The 16348-nt window shown below is 41.6% G+C and overlaps 1 protein-coding gene across 8 annotated transcripts in view; it reads right to left on the bottom strand.

Moving 5' to 3' along the window:
- The window catches only part of ANO5 (anoctamin 5), a 62853-nt gene that overhangs the window by 4450 nt on the left and 42055 nt on the right, over window positions 1-16348 (bottom strand). For all 8 annotated transcript variants that reach the window (XM_061355029.1, XM_061355031.1, XM_061355033.1 and 5 more), the window contains 10 exons: window positions 15222-15327; window positions 15073-15133; window positions 12431-12582; window positions 8453-8527; window positions 7581-7803; window positions 5009-5178; window positions 3476-3573; window positions 3094-3224; window positions 1181-1386; window positions 5-186 (listed from right to left, as the gene is read on the bottom strand). In XM_061355029.1, the coding sequence (XP_061211013.1) occupies window positions 5-186; window positions 1181-1386; window positions 3094-3224; window positions 3476-3573; window positions 5009-5178; window positions 7581-7803; window positions 8453-8527; window positions 12431-12582; window positions 15073-15133; window positions 15222-15327 (1404 nt within the window). The remainder of the gene's footprint in view (window positions 1-4; window positions 187-1180; window positions 1387-3093; window positions 3225-3475; window positions 3574-5008; window positions 5179-7580; window positions 7804-8452; window positions 8528-12430; window positions 12583-15072; window positions 15134-15221; window positions 15328-16348) is intronic.

Below are 16348 nucleotides of genomic sequence, written 5' to 3'. Positions count from 1 at the left end.
CAACCTGCATATGACAAAGTCTTCTCGATTCACTTTAGGCTTATTTCTGTCAGGAAAATCTGAGATTTGAAACACTGATAAGCTATTGTTTATGTATCCAGACATGGGCGAGTCTTCGTTTTCAGAATAGGCATAGTAGTAAACTAAACGAGGAATCATATCTGATGTGAATGCAACAATAAAAGCCTGAAAAAGAAATTTGGAAAAGGAATTAAAGAAGTGACCCACAAACATTGTGAGGGTTTTGGCACTGTGACTTAGTGGTGTAACTCAGAATCTTTTAAAGCAAAGGTAAGCAGCATAGCCAGGGCACTTCACCTTGGTAAAGATATTGACTGCAGTCTCCCCTGCAAGGACCAGCATTCAGTGAACAAAAAATAGGGGAACAGTCCTTACAAGAGGCACCAAATCCCAAATATCCCTTCAAAACAAACTGTCTTCTACCTGTGATAACAGATACGGTTTCTTGTGAGAAAGGATGAACTCAAATTCATTATGTTATCACTGGAAGGAAAAGGAGGGAGCCACTTTCTCCAGCTGCATCTGAAAACTAAACAATGACTCCAAGCTCGTTTTGCCTGGGAACTGGAGATACTTCAGATGCTCAGGTACCTTACTACTTAGGCAATACCTATAAGTGGATTTGTTGCCAAAAACACTTGCAGATCTGATACTACTTAATATTCCACACTAGAAAAAGCCAACTCTTGTGCTCAGCAGTCTGCCTTCCATTATAGTTCAGATGAAATACTAGCACAGCATTTAGTTTCCAATTTATACTAAGTACTCTGAGCCACTGGCGCCACAGGGGCATCAGGAAGCAGCTGAATGTGCAGAATTCCCACAAACGGGTATGAAAAGACATAATGTCATCAGGCCAACACAATTAATCTACCTCTCCTGTCCCCTCGGGGCAAACGGTGTGCTTCACCAGACTAAGCTTCAGACTGGCTTATACCATTCCAAAATGCTGGAAAGCACAGCCAAGTGAGTGAAAGATTACAGTCCAATGAAGTGTGGATTGTGTAATCAACAGAAAAGCCAAACCACCCAAATGAGGTAACATGTGATGAAGTCAATACTGATGATGAAGTACAAAAAGCATCAGCTGATTTTTAAATCTGCAAATTGTGAGTACACAGAAGAATCAAAGTTGATGTAGCACAGTTAATGTACTTACATTAGTGACGACAGACAAGATGGCCATTCCATTCAGGATTTCTTGCCAAACTCCTATGCTATGTGCTTTTGCAGCCACAGGTCTCCTATATTGGGTGGTTAATTTCCAGGAGTCTACTCGTATTTCCAGGATATTATTCATCAGAGCAAGGAGAGGAGCCAGGGGAAAAGATGCCACGAAGAGAGTAATGAATCCAAACTGAATGACTGCAAGGGAAAAAAGAAAAGTGCCAAAATCTGCCCCTACAGAAGTACCTTCAGGGTGGCAATGAAACATGCAAGTTGCCACTTGCAGACAAGCAAGAAGGCATCTCCAGCCCTGCCTGAAGCCAAGTGACAACCTGCCCCAGCCCTGAGACGTGTCTAGTCTCTCTCTCAGGGCTGCCAATCAGCAGCACCTAAGGTAATGGGGCGTCTGGGTCCTCTCCAATAGTGCTGCCAGCAGTGCTGAATAGTAGTTCTTTCATGGTGCCACAGTTGTCTCCTGAATGGAATGCAGCTGCACGGGAATTGGAACATACTCATCCGTTGCATTTCTGAATTATGAGAGGAACAAAACCAGGCTGGTTTTCCTTTCCTGCAGTTTGTACAGAGCAAGCCTATTCTCCTTTTACTTGTCAGCTACACTCCTAAATGAAAATAAGGAAATACCACAACCTTACCTCCACTTATGGCTACTGGTTTAGTCTTAAATGATAACCAAATCTGAATGCAACAGTTCCACTACGGAGTTTTAATGTTAGTTTAAGAACTGCAAATAAAATACATGAACGATTCCTTCAGTCATTACCGAAATGAAATGTCTCTTGGTACAGAATGTGACAGTCCTCAGTGCAGAGCCAGTACTGCCACGATGTCTTAAAGACAGGAAATAGAACATCTTGTCTGGCTTACGCAGTGGATAAAAATAAACTCCCATGCACCAGCCATCAGCTCCTCCATGCTTTCAGTGACGAGTTCTTCATCTTAGACAAGAAACGAAATCCCTACTCGCTCAGCAGCCCCGGGGCAATGCTGAAGCTTAGTGGTTCAGCTTTGCTTCAGGAAGAGCAAGGACATCTATTACAGGCATGGCTGACAGCAGTGATTGTTCTGAGTATATTGGCTTCACAAGATCAGGGCCCTGTATGAAATATCACAAAGTGTAGGAAGTGACAATAATAAAGATACACATCTCTAGGCAATCTGGAACACTTGACTGTTTCTGTAGAAATAACACAGTACAAAGATCCACTTTTCAACAAATTCTGTCCTTATAATAAACAAATATTCTCTCTATATATATTTTTTGTGTACTTTACATTTAATTTGCCTTCAGTGTTTGTTTTAGTTTCTCAGGTTTTGTAGACTAATTTCATACACTGACCTGCTCACATTACGTTTGGAAAAGCTTATTGTGCTACCGAAGCTCCCTCTGCTGGGCTGCTCACTGTATGGCAGCACTGATCAGCACAAACCTCAAACTAAATGGAGTCTTCCCGGTCCAGTTTGCAGACCTCCTATTTGTGGTGCCCATCCCTACAGAATATTTGGCACTCAGCCCATACTTACAACTTTACCATACTTACAACTTGCACTGACATCAGCTGAGAATATGCTAGGGAACAAGAACAGACAGCAAGACAGCTGGCTGCACTGAGAATAACGTTCCCCATTCAAATGAGGGTAACAGATATTCTTTGCAGTGCTTCTGTGAAATCCCCTGCAGTCTAAGATGCAAAGGCAGCTTGTTTGTTTAGTTTTTTTTTTCATTGGTCTGACCTATTTAACGATTCCCAGCAGTTAATCATCTGCTGTTTACCAGATGAAAGTGGTGGCATCAACCCAGAACAATGAATTGAGAAGCTTTTGGTTTTTACAGTGTCAGTACAAAGTGTCTTGTCCTCAATTCTAAATGTGTATTTTTAAACTTACCCATTTCTAGATATTCATAGAACAGGCCTAAAGCTCCAAATGTCTGCAGATCATGGTCTTGCTCCCAGCGACTGTATAAATTTTCTGGATTGCTTCTAGCTTTCCGGCGCCCCCACCAGTTACAAATCCAGCTGCAAATGCAGATAAAAGGTTAATAATGAGAGAAGTAGATTAAGTATCCCTTTCTCTAAGCAAGCTCCTTGTTGCAACATGCTTTTACAAGCATGGCTTTCACAAAAAAGAGGTCAAAAGCCTCTATGAAATAAGTCTACTTGTCTTGAAAGAATTTATCTTAGCTTCTTCATATGGCAATACTTGTTATTATCCCTTCCAAGAATTTCCTGTCTACAACAAGGGCATCTCAGTGTAAGAGAGAACTTACGGTACAATGGCTTCTTGAATATTTCCCCAGATCTGTTTGCCAGCCATGACTATGGTGAGCTGTGTCGTTAATTCTATCAAGCAGCCTGCAGGATCGCACTGGCAGAGACAAACTGAGGGTTAATGGATATGAATAACAGACATAACCCAGATAAACCCTAACCTGCTAAGGTAGAAATTAAAGACAGACAAGTAAAAGAGTTCTGAAAACTTTTTAGGACAGCACTTCATTTTCACCTAGGCTGCGAAGATAGCCTTTCAGGAAGGCTGTTACAGAAGGGCTTTTCAGTGCTCAATGTGCTTGATAAAACACACTGATAAAATAAGAACATGTCTGAACACATACTAGTATCTGATGGGGGGCTGCAAGGATGCCAGAAAGAGACTCTTCATCAGGGACTGTAGTGACAGGACAAGATGCAATGGGCTTGAACTTAAACAGGGGAGATTTAGGTTAGGTATAAGGAAGAAGCTCTTCCCTGTGAGGATGGTGAGGTGCTGGCACAGATTGTGCAAAGAAGCTGTGGCTGCCCCATCCCTGGCAGTGCTCAAGGCCAGGTTGGACGGGGCTTGGAGCAACCTGGTCTAGTGGAAGGTGTCCCTGCCCATGGCAAGGAGTTGGAACTGGATGAGCTTTAACGTCCTTTCCAACCCAAACCATTCCACCCTTCTGAGATTCTATAATGACCATTTAAAGAAGAGTAATCCCCCCCTTCCAGGGATGGCACACATCTTAGGATGATGCTGTCTTAGGGAGGATAAAATTCATTTGGCTCCCACTGAGATTTGAACTTTCTAAGGACCTGATGCTGTTTTGAAACATGGGATGAAGGATGAGGCTTGGGCTGCTGAACACTTCATCCACAACAATCAGGGCTGGAATAGCCTGGATGCAGTGTGTTAGCAATGGAAGCTACTGGGAGCTTCGCCTGGTGGTCTGCAGCACACCTTGTGATACTTCCCAATGAAGGTCAGTGGATGAGGAGCAGTGCACAACAGGGATGCCTGAAAGGAATTTACATTAAGGTCTTTAAATTAAGCCAGGTCAGGATTGCCTCCTTGTAATGATCCCTTAAGAGGTGGTAATCTATAATCTATATCCACTTATAATAACTTCCTTTAACCTAAGACCTACGGTGAGACCCAGTGCAATTTCAGGAGAACTTGGGCCATGGAAAACATTTTGATTTTTCACCCTTATGTCTGACAACCACAAATTTCACTGCTGGCGTTTCCCTGATAAGCAACAGCAGAAAGAGTCCTTGGAATGCCTGAATGGTCTAGGTTGGAAGGGACCTTAAAGATCATCTCATCCCAACCGCCTCCCACGGGCACAGACATCTTCCACTAGACGAGGTTCTCCAAGCCCTGTCCAGCCTGCCCTTGAACACTGCCAGGGATGCCTCTCCATCAGCATCAGGATGGCCAACTGAGGTCCAGCCTACTCCAAGTCAAATGAGAAACTGGTAATTTATAACTGGAGGGGATAAAGAGTTTATTATTATTCAAACCACTTTAAACAAGAAAGTCCTACCTCCTCATTTCGCCAGCGATTAAACATATATGTATAGGCACCTGGATAACCAACAAATTTCCCTTTGAAGAAGGCCACATAGAAGCAGGATGAATAGTAGTTGACAAACTGGAACAAAAACATTTTCATAGTGAGCCTGTTCTCGTATTCCATATGAGTTCTTGGTATCTCTATAAAATGGAAGAGAGTAATTTTATTTCCCTTTATTCCCTTTAAAAGTATACAGATTCATAAACACTCATCATGCACAGCACCCTTACATCCCCAAGGGAGAAAAGAAAGAAAACCACCTACAAACATTTTAGCAGATGGAGTTTCTTTTCTCAAACACTCTACCCTTAATTTACGAGGCAACGTTCTGAGTAGGCAGGCAAGTGAAATTCATTCTCAAAACCTGTATAGGCTTCCATTTTCCTTTCCTTGTACCGTCCACTAGCTCTTGCCCATCCCCAAATCTTAGGCTATTTTAGGAGACCCAAGATGAACCTCACACAGTGATTATCAGGGACTCCTATAGTATGACAATTTCACTTGGCTATGTATGTGATAATATCTTTTTTTTCTTTGTGGTAGAGAAGTATCTTATAGTTTGTTTTTTTTTCCTCCCAATATGTTGTATGTGTGTAACATTGAAATCAGCAGAAACTGGGTGGGCCTTCTGCCTCTTGAGAGATGAGACTCTCAACAGGGGAAGAACAGGGAAAGATACAGGCATCTTGGTACTGCTGAGCATCACCAAGCCTTTGCTGAAGGTTTGCTGCCTTCATATCACATAATAATAATGTTTACATTTTTAAAGGTAGCAGGAAGCCCTAAGGACATTGGTAAAATGTCTGTTACATGGTAACATACAACCAATTCAAGCTGAGAGAAAGACAAACAAAGTACAAGCATTCAAGTGCCTTTGAATTGGTCAGGCAAATGTGTTGAGCTGACCTGCCCTGTGGTAAAGTGATCTTACAGATCTGAGTAATTTAACATTTCCAAGCTTGGCGTCAGTTGGCATGGCAGAAGAACATGGAGTATTTACTGGAACTTAACAGCAGGGTGTACTGCAAAGGAGGCAGCACTCAGGTGAGGCAGTCTGCCTAGCGTACAGCACATTAAAACATTTCTGTTGTCAGTGAGCTCTTCAAATGTTTATGTCAGACCCACAATGTTCACAGCCTAGAGACAGGTTATATTCCGCACCTGAAAGCAAAACCTGGCCTAACCTTTTAAAGGAATTCAGGAGTGTAGAGAGTGTGAACTCCTGACAGCAGCATTTCCTCCCCTGGAAACAAGGGTGCCTCTAAGCCCGGGTTTAGCGCAGCTGCCAGAAGAGGGCAGCAGCTCCCCAAAAAGCAAACTGATTTTTCGTCTGTAACTGATAACCACAGGCAGTGCTGACTTTGAAAATTAATCCTCCACACTTGCAAGCAGCAAAATAACACTGCTGAGCCTTCATGCTTATATTTCATGCCCGTCAAAAAAAGAAAGATTAAGAATGATGATTTTCTGTTTGTTTTGTGAAATTGCTAGGGGCATTTTTACTTATTACTTGTTCTTTCTTCGGTCTAATTTGGCCAAGCAAGATAAGTAATACAGATCTCCGAGAGAAGAGACAGTCCATGATAAATCAAAATAAAGCCAATTCCACATCCCATTAACTTTCTGCAAGAAACACTTTTCAGTTCTTGATTCCACTTGTAAGACCTCATAAAAGAAGATTACCCAACTGTTTTTATGACAGCTGTACAAACCCCAAACACCTCATACTTTCAGCTCTGCCTCCCCCCAGTTGAATATTCTGCAATTATTTCCTTCTATAAAGCACCTGCAGGGACTTGTACCTCTAAATCATTAAGGGCAAACAAAATAAAATATGTAAGAAGGGCTTTAGAGGAGGGCATTTCCAGCAAGCAAGCAACAGTCAAGCATCAAATCTGCTGCAAAAGTCATAGCTCTTTCTGGACCTGCCTACCAGCTCCTCCAGCTCTGGAGCAAGGCTACAGCCACAGTGACACATTGTAGGCCCAGCTTTGCAACCTGCCCAGTCTCTGCCTTCAATCTGTGACATTCCAGATTTGTAAATCTACTGCTAAGGGAAAAAGCACTCAGAACAATGGAAATACTGTACTCGCCCATCTCCCATCTTCCTACCTTTTCCTCTAAAGGACGAGACATGACTGTTTAGTCTTTTATCTTGTTAAGATGGCTGCGCAAGCTATGATCTGGTTTTAAAAACATACCTCCAGGACTTCTAACTGAAATACTACTCAATCAGTTTGATCTTGCCTTGGTGACTAACACATGGTAATTTTTAATTGTGTTCACAAGTACGATTGTGCCCACAGACTAGTTTTAATATATGCAAATATACTAAGAGAAACTAGTTTATAATAACTATTCAAATGCAGGGAAAATGTTCCACACATGGCCATGGATATAACTGAGTCACTGCTGCACACTACAGGCTACCATCCTGGTGTGCCCACTATGCCCAAGTGGAGAATAACTGTGCAGAGCACCTCTAGGTAAGTTCTATGTTCAGCAGTTCCTTGAGTGGCTTGTCTTCAAGCGCACTGCTTACCCATGTCAGTAATCCAGATGGCTATTCTCTCATAGAAGAAATTCAGGATCATGATGATGACGAAATTCAGGCACGAGGCTGTGACTGAAGTCGCCAGCTGAGGGGTCAGTAACCCACTGATGGGTTGCAGAGTCTGCGTGTTCTCCATGAGGCTGGCAAAGGCAGCGTACACTGCGAGGCGATATACTATCACTGCAATCATGCTAGCTATAATCAGAGACACCTAAGGAAAAAAGACATGAAACACACAGCTCAGTATAGCTAAAAAGCTGATGAAACAGGATGTCAATCTTCATGTTTCATTCTTTATGGCTAGGAGTTCAGTAACACTGAAATGCAAAGAACACAGGCAAAATACTGTGTTACAGTTGAGACATTAAACCAAACAGAATTATTTAATTAATACAAGAAAAGGACACAATACCAATATTAGAAAGTGCAGAAGAATACACATTCAGACATGGAGATGGAAGAGACAAGCCAGATTATATTATCCACCCTTAAATTCACTCTCCAGGTACTTCTACAGAGGATTATGCAGGTACTTCATTGTAGTGAATAATACTTTTTTGGTTGGGTTTTTTTTTCCCTTTACTACAATTTTTTTTTCAGTATGGCCTGTTAACAGCTCATAAGCCAGAGAAAAACTTATCCTGATGCTAAAATGCCCAATTAAATTTCTAATTAATAACAGATTTCCAAATTATTTTTTTTTATTTGAAGTGCATTTTGCATGTCAGCATGAAATGTGCAGGACAATAATAAAAGCATGTGTTAATATCGTGATTAAAACCAGTGTGTGTTAAGGTTGTGATTAGTGATGATCAGCAATTGTGATGTATGTTAAAGTGACGATTTAAAAAGATGCTCACCCAGAACAACACTGTAGTTCCTGAGATGCAGAACCGCACAGCCTGGCTAGTTATAGGCAAATAAGGCTCCATCTCCTGAAACAGTCAAGCAAGCACAGCACAGTTCACAGATCCATAATCTTATTCTAATATCAAGCAGCACACAGACCTCTCTTCAGCTGAGTGGAAGTGCCCACATCTGAGGAAAACCATTTAGGAACCCCTCTCTCTAGAAGGTCAGACAGGACATGACTTTTGAGTGTGCTGGGGTGGGGGGAATACAGATCAGGGTAGAAGTGGCCATAAAGATGCTGAAAGATAGTACCTGTAAAGAATGGTTACACCTTTGCAAAAAACAATGTAGCTGAAGGAAAAAGACCAACGTTTTCATTAGATGAGCAGGCCAGAATGATTACTGTAATGCTGGGTCAGCTGTTAGACAGCTCAGAGCCCACAGCTAGACTGAATTTTAATGAATTCTTCATGTTCAGGTTTCTTAAAAGAGTCATTTACTTGGTTGTGCCATGTTTTTTTCACACAGCCAGAGAACATTCTCCTCCACTCCTTCAATTTCTTTTTCATTTTAATTGAAGAAATGGTCACATTCATTAGTTGCCAACTTCTGCCACAGCACCAGGCAGCAAGGTCTTACCCAGGCGAGTATCTCCACATAGCACATGAACAACTTCCCATGCTCGTGTAAAGTTCTCTTTTTGCAACCAATTCTAACTCCTAAAATACCAGATTACAAGCGTTAAGAAAGGATCATATAAGAACTAACACCTATGGAAAAAGAGTTAATAAAAAAATAACCTGAATTTTATAAAGGCATTGTAGGATGCTTATGCTCCTCAAAGGGTCACTGATTACTACAGGCGAGCACAATATTAAGTATACTGAACCAGAAAATACTTTATTTGACAACAGAAGATACTGAACCTGAAAAATGTTGTTGAAAGGAGTTTATTTTCTGTTGCACAAAAGCCCAGAATGTGCCAAACACCCTAGCATAATGTGGTGTAATTATGCTGAATGCAACCGCTGCAACTGAGCTGCACGTTTCTCCCTGACATAACCAAGCAGGAGCAGCTGTTTTACAAGCATTATTTCTTGATGGCCATATTCTTTACTCAGTCAGCATATTCATACCACTGTGCTTTTGTCTGAAGTATCATGTGCTGTGTACTCTCAGGAGAGGTTTACTGCCTGCATCTGCCTGTGTATACTTGCTAAACGCAGTTATCAATACTGTAGTCAAGTTACATGGTGATGTAACAGTTAAAGGCTCTATTAACAGAGCTGTAAAACAAAGCTGAAGATAAGATATGAGCACAAATATCAGGTGACTCTACATAGACTCATAGAATGGTTTGGGTTCGATGGGACTTAAAGCTCATCTAGTTCCTGCCACTGGCAGGGACATCTTCCACTAGACCAGGTTGCTCCCAAGCCTCACCCAGCCTGTCCTTGAACAATGCCAGAGATGGGGCAGCCACATCATCTGTCAAGTTAAACACCAAGTACAGCAGGTGCCAAGAAACAAATATTCCCTCCACCCACATCACCACAGCATTTATGTTGGCTCCACCAGGATAGCTCACACCTTTTTATGCCTATTTTGTTTTAGTAAACAATATGTATATTCTGTGCTAAGAACAAATATTCTGCGTATTCTAGGCTATTCAACAAGCTTTTTATTTTAGAATGAAGTGTAGGCAACTGTGTGCAATGACAGAGCCCAAGTTTGAACGGAACACTTCATTATTTATGCAAATTAATTCTACCATAATCAGCAAACCCACATTTTGGTTATGATCTAGACTGATTAATACCACAAGCAAATGGAGGTTTTTACTGAAGCCCCCAAATAGGCAATTTCTGTTTCAGAGCACCTAGAATTTTGAATCATGGCCAAGAATAATGAGGAAATAGTTTTCTGAGTGAGGCAAAGCCAGCCTTGTGATGCAGGTAACTCAAGGGACCTGGACCCATATTGCCTTATCAGTCTGCAGAATTAACTGATTGAAAGCATGGTCCTTTCACGTGTTCAGTATTCCACATTATGAAACAAAAGGAAACATCACTGCAGCCTGGCTAACCAGTATGGTTTGCTAGAACTGGGTGTTGATAATGATCACTGCTAAACCCCAATGCACAAAAGCTCCTGAAAATCCATCAAGGTAATAAATTGGTGCATCATAAAACAAGGGATTGGACACTCATTAATTTTTATGGTAATTGTTAATACATACTTAGAAAGCACAGAGCAGCACAGTATCTCACTCTTGAGACAAGAAAAATGTATCATGGCCCAATTTCTATTTCCCAAATGCAGTTGAAATAAACAATTCTACCTAAAAGATCTGCATGAATGTAAGGAGCTCACAGTCTCCTCCCTCACAACAGTTATACACACACACCTAATCCATGCCATCTCTGGCTGTGATCTGCGGCAGCTTATTCACCTCCTCAGACTATGGGTTTGATCTGTGCTGACATAAGCACCACTTGGCAGTCAGTTTTGAGACTGAGCATACACAGGAATGCAAGCTAGTAGCTAGCATCCCACATGCAGACATGGGTTTTCAATTAGCAGAACCAGCTAATGAAAAACTGTTTTACCCACAACTCTTTTCCTGAGCATGCAGAAATCAGTAACTCAGCAGAACTACACTCAAAATCATAGTCTGTGGTTCTCCAAAATCTCTGTGTAACTCAAACCTGTTACTCGTACACTGAAGAACAGCAGCATTAACAGTGCATGTGCAGAAGGGGAAGTAGAGACAGAAAAACCTGTCTCTCATGAGCAATAAGATTAGTGTATACACTTCCTAATAGCTAAGGAGACAAGCCCTGAAAGACAGGGCTACTCTTTATATAGCAATGATACTTCACATGCTCTAAGCTTCTATTTCTCGTCTGAAGACTTGCTCTCTAAGTACACCTATGACTTCACTTGATCTAGTGAAAATAAGTTATTCATATGCAATTCTAGGAAGATGAATGCTGATCGAAAAATAGGTCAAACTGAGGTGGTAGATGCCGTACTGGAATGTGACCATCTGATCCCTGAATTTGTCCAGTAACTCCTACCTAAATTAAATATAAATGAAGACAACCATTTATATAGAGCATTTAACAGAGTTAAAGAGTGTGGTTAATTGTATCTCAATTAGATTTCAAAGAGCTTCAGCAACCTCTCTTTCTCTAGTGTTCCCCAGACAACGTGGTTTATATGAGAAGCTAAACCACAGCTAGTGACACCTACGTATCTTTAGCTCAAGATGGCTGTTCTTCCTATGTGGCGTAGGAATGAGAAAGAGTCCTTTTAAAGGCATGAAGATTTCAGAGACTGCTACCTGGAAACATGAAGGACACTGTAAAGATAACGTTAGCCAAGTGAAAATTATTAACTTTGCCTCTGTATTCCTGATTTAATGTATCATAGAACCCGAATGGTGCAGGTTGGAAGGCACCTTAAAGCTCCTCTGGTTTCAACCCCCTGCCATGGGCAGGGACATCTTCCACTCAACCAGGTTACTCCAAGCCCTGTCCAACCTGCCCCTGAACACTGCCAGGAATGGGGCAGCCACAACCTGTGTCAGCAACTCACCACCCTCAATAGTGAAGAATTTCTTCCTAAAATCGGTTTTCAGTAGAAATTAAAATTAAGAGAGCAGAATTAATGAAAGTTATGCATGCACTCCAGAGGCAAATTCTGCTTTGAGGCAATCCACTGTGTTCAGGAAAGGTGAGGTTGGCATCACATACTCCACACTTCAGCCAAATCCCCTGCTGTCACAAACAGTACTTTCTGGGGATGCAGTAGCTGAGGGCCTGCCCTGTTCCCAAGATGAATGTGGCACTGCCTATGTGTCTCACGAATCTTTACCTAGCCATAAGATGCAGACTTGTTGCTCCTGGGACACAACTCACACATAAGCAAACTGTCACCATACAACTGAATCCGTGTGCATGCCAACTCAACACACTCCCTACCTGAGTAACAGGATTCTTCTTCTTCTGGGTACATTTTGCCTCATACTCGGGCCTTAGCTGGAGCTGTTGCTGTTCCTCTTCAAAATCAACCAAATCCCACTCATATTTCAGTCTAGCTTGCCGTCTCTTCCAAAACTCCAAGAAAAGTGTAACTGCAGTTTGGAAATGTTAAAATACAGTTAAGGGAGAAGGGAACAAGTTCATGAACTAAGTTAAAGTTATTTCTGCACAAGCTTCTATTCAGTGGTCTCAAAATGCGACCCATCTATTTTTACTGACTAGCTATTAAAGGTCACAGCTAAGATCATAATATGGATTAAGTAATTCATTAGCTAATTGAATTCCAGAAGTGGATGACAAGAAAAATGGCAAACAGAACACAGGTACTTCTGTGTTTATGATGACCATGTTCAATTACAGTCTAACTACATTATATATGCAAATAGCAACATGGAATTATCAAAGGGATGTGATAATTCAACTAATTGCTTGTGCATAAGCCTGCAACATATGAATAACTATTACAAGTAAGCAGAATGTTTTCAAGTATAATGTTCAAAGATTTCTGTTGCCTTTTTCTTACTGTTTGGTATCATGGTCATTTTAAAGACTGTGAATGTCTGATGCTTTTCATATGCTCCAAGGGTGAGGCTGGCTTAAGAAATTTTTAAGACACTAGAGGGAACCGATTTAGAATCATAGAATAGTTAGGGTTGGAAAGGACCTTAAGATCATCAAGTTCCAACCCCCCTGCCATGGGCAGGGACACCTCGCTCTAAACCATGTCACCCAAGGCCTCATCCAGCCTGGCCTTGAACACTGCCAGGGATGGAGTATTCACAACCTCCCTGGGCAACCCATTCCAGTGCCTCACCACCCTAACAGGAAGGAATTTCCTCCTTATATCCAATCTAAACTTCCCCTGTTTTAAGTTTTAATCTATTACCCCTTGTCCTATCACTACAGTCCCTAATGAAGAGTCCCTCCCCAGCATCCCTATAGGCCCCCTTCAGATACTGAAAGGCTGCTATGAGGTCTCCACGCAGCCTTCTCTTCTCCAGGCTGAACAGCCCCAACTTTCTCAGCCTATCTTTGTATGGGAGGTGCTTTGTATGGGAGTCCCTCCTCTGGACTTGTTCCAACAGTTCCATGTCCTTTTTATGTTGGGGACACCAGAACTGCACACAATACTCCAAGTGAGGTCTCATGAGAGCAGAATAAAGGGGCAGGATCACCTCCTTGGACCTGCTGGTCATGCTCCTTTTGGTGCAGCCCAGGATACGGTTGGCCTTCTGGGCTGCGAGCACACATTGAAGCTGGCTCATGTTCATTTTCTCATCAACCAGCACCCCCAAGTCCTTCTCCGCAGGGCTGCTCTGAATCTCTTCTCTGCCCAACCTGATTTCATATATAAACAACTATAAAAGTTATAATACTGTATAACATTTTAAAAGCCCTCTATAAACTAATTTAAAATGTAAATCTCTTGTAATCTGATTGATCTTATTTGACCTGGAGAGGCTTTATGGTTTACACAAACACAGGAAAGCCTATCTTCTGCAGTTCTCAACTCTTTTGCTGGTACTTTCTGGACTAATACACATCACTCAAATGCTTGTGGTTAAAACCAAGCAAAGTTCAGTAAAATAATCACACAACAGCTTATTCTGTTGTTTGGTTTGTTGTTTCTGTTCTGTTTTTTTTTGGGGGGTGGGGGAGGGAGGGGCGGCTTTCTGAGAATTCTCTACGCAAAATGTGGCTGGATCCTTTGATAACAAACAAACAGATTTTTTTTTTTTTCTATTGGCACATAGAGATCTTTGTGTGTTAATGAAGTGTGTTAAGATATTTGTGTGTTAATTCAAACTGAAGATATGATATTTCATACAGGCAGTATGAAACGGGAGACAAGGTATTTGCGGAAATAAGAAACATTAACTACACTATCCTGCATTTATAAACCTTCACAGAGTTTAAGAACACAGACTCATAAAATAGTTTTGGTTGGAAAGGACCTTCAGTGGTCATGTAGTCCAACCCCCCTACAATGAGCAGGGACATCTTCAACTAGATCAGGTTGCACAGAAATATATCCAGCCTGGCCTTGAATTCAAGAAAATATCATCTTCAAGTCTGAACAAGCTATCACTTGGTGTGAAACTGCTTATAGAGAGGCAGGAAATCCACCTATGTCTGCATCATCAAAACATACTGTAACGTATGAACTTAACCAGAGTAGAAGCCAGCTAATTCTCAGTGTACGAGTGTTGCTAATGAAGTAGTAGTGCTGGACCACCATCCAGTGGAAAGACATAGAAGCTCTCTACTCCCTGACAGGGACACTTCTAACGTGCAGGGCTGAGCAAGGACTGTATAAAGCTGGACCACTCTGTCCTAGGTTACAAAGGAAACAAACAAAAGGAGTACGGAATGCTTATGATATCCTAGATATCTGATGGGTTCTGTCTGGGGGTTTTAAGTCCAAATTCTGTGTCCCCCTAAATTATTTTTACTGTTATCACTTCTGCATCTGAAACAGGATACTGAAGCTGTTATTCCCCTTCTTCCCACTTGCTGTGCCCCTCAGCAGTTTGGCCAAGATCTCCTTACTGATTGACATAAAACTTATCAAATGTACTCACCCCATATACCCATGAAAATGGCAAAAAACAGAGTGGCCACGTTGTCAAACAAATGGGAATACTGCAACAAATACACAGGAACAGGTCAGGACCAAACCAGTTTCCAGTGTGAGCAAAAATGGGAAGTGACTGTAGAACCAGATACAGACCTCTGAGGACTCACAGGTGGTGTTCAGTCTCCAGTACTCACAATCTCGGTCACAAAGAGGGCACATGATGATCTCTCCTCCAATTGCAGGGTCACAGATTTCTTTGCTGCAGAGCAAAACATTACACAGTATCTGTTTTGATAGCATTTGAAGAGCTGCTATAGGAAATGGATCTAAGAGTAAGTAACTTAAGAGCTTCCTTTGTTCAAAGTTCAGCATTTGCAGCTTCCCAGAGAAGAATGCCAGTCTTGTCACATTCACTACTGTGGTTGATCAGAGCAGGCCAAGCAGTGTAGCAGCTGCTACAAAGAGGAAAACTGGCAATTCACTTGACATGAGCTTTCTGGCTCCATCAGCAATGGATCACATGTCTGAAAGGAGCTGTACTGCACACACACTGCTTGCAGGTGAGATACCAATCATGTAATTTCTCATCAGGTTAGCAGTCCATTCAAAACACGTTTTCTATGAGCAGAGGTGTTAATTCAGCTTTGCTATCTACAGTAACATTTGCTACTTCAACTTAACTACTCCAATAGGCAAAGTTTCCAATCCCATGGTATCCTTCAGTATCCAGAGAAATCTGAACATGCACAGCAGTATTCCCAGAAGAATTCTTAACTTAGCTATAATGTAAGTCTGAAAATACCATAATTCAATAGAATGGATGAGAATTTGAATATGCTACTCCTCTTTTATGATTAGAACTCAAAAGTTTCTTGACCCTTTCTTATACAAAACAATAAGCAATAAATGTCAACCTTCTTTTCCTTTCCCAACCCATCCACTCCTCAAACCCTTGAAAGCAATAAATCTCGGGACCCCTGAAGAAAAAAAACACAATGCTTATTTAAATACACAGCAAACTCTGACTCCTGAGATACTGGATCCTTCGTTGAGGGAAGAACACTGCTGATCTGTCCTGCACTTATGCTTTTGGGAGTTCGTACAAATGATGACCTACACAAGGTGGTCAACAGACTATTGTCCTGGGTTCAGCAGTAGCAGTCATTTTTCTCCTTCTTAGTAGCTGGTGCAGTGCTGTGTTTTTGACTTTCAGCCTGGAAACAGTGCTGATAACACCGACTTTTTTAGTTGCTGCTCAGTAATGTTTACTTTGACCAAGG

This window comes from Neopsephotus bourkii, unplaced genomic scaffold (genome assembly GCF_033783945.1).
Source record: "Neopsephotus bourkii isolate Nb327-2 ecotype Australia unplaced genomic scaffold, CSIRO-AGI_Nbou_v1 NB_768, whole genome shotgun sequence".
NCBI classification, from domain to species: domain Eukaryota; kingdom Metazoa; phylum Chordata; class Aves; order Psittaciformes; family Psittacidae; genus Neopsephotus; species Neopsephotus bourkii.
Note: the sequence above shows the minus strand (reverse complement) of the source record. Positions and strands in the feature narration are given on the sequence as shown.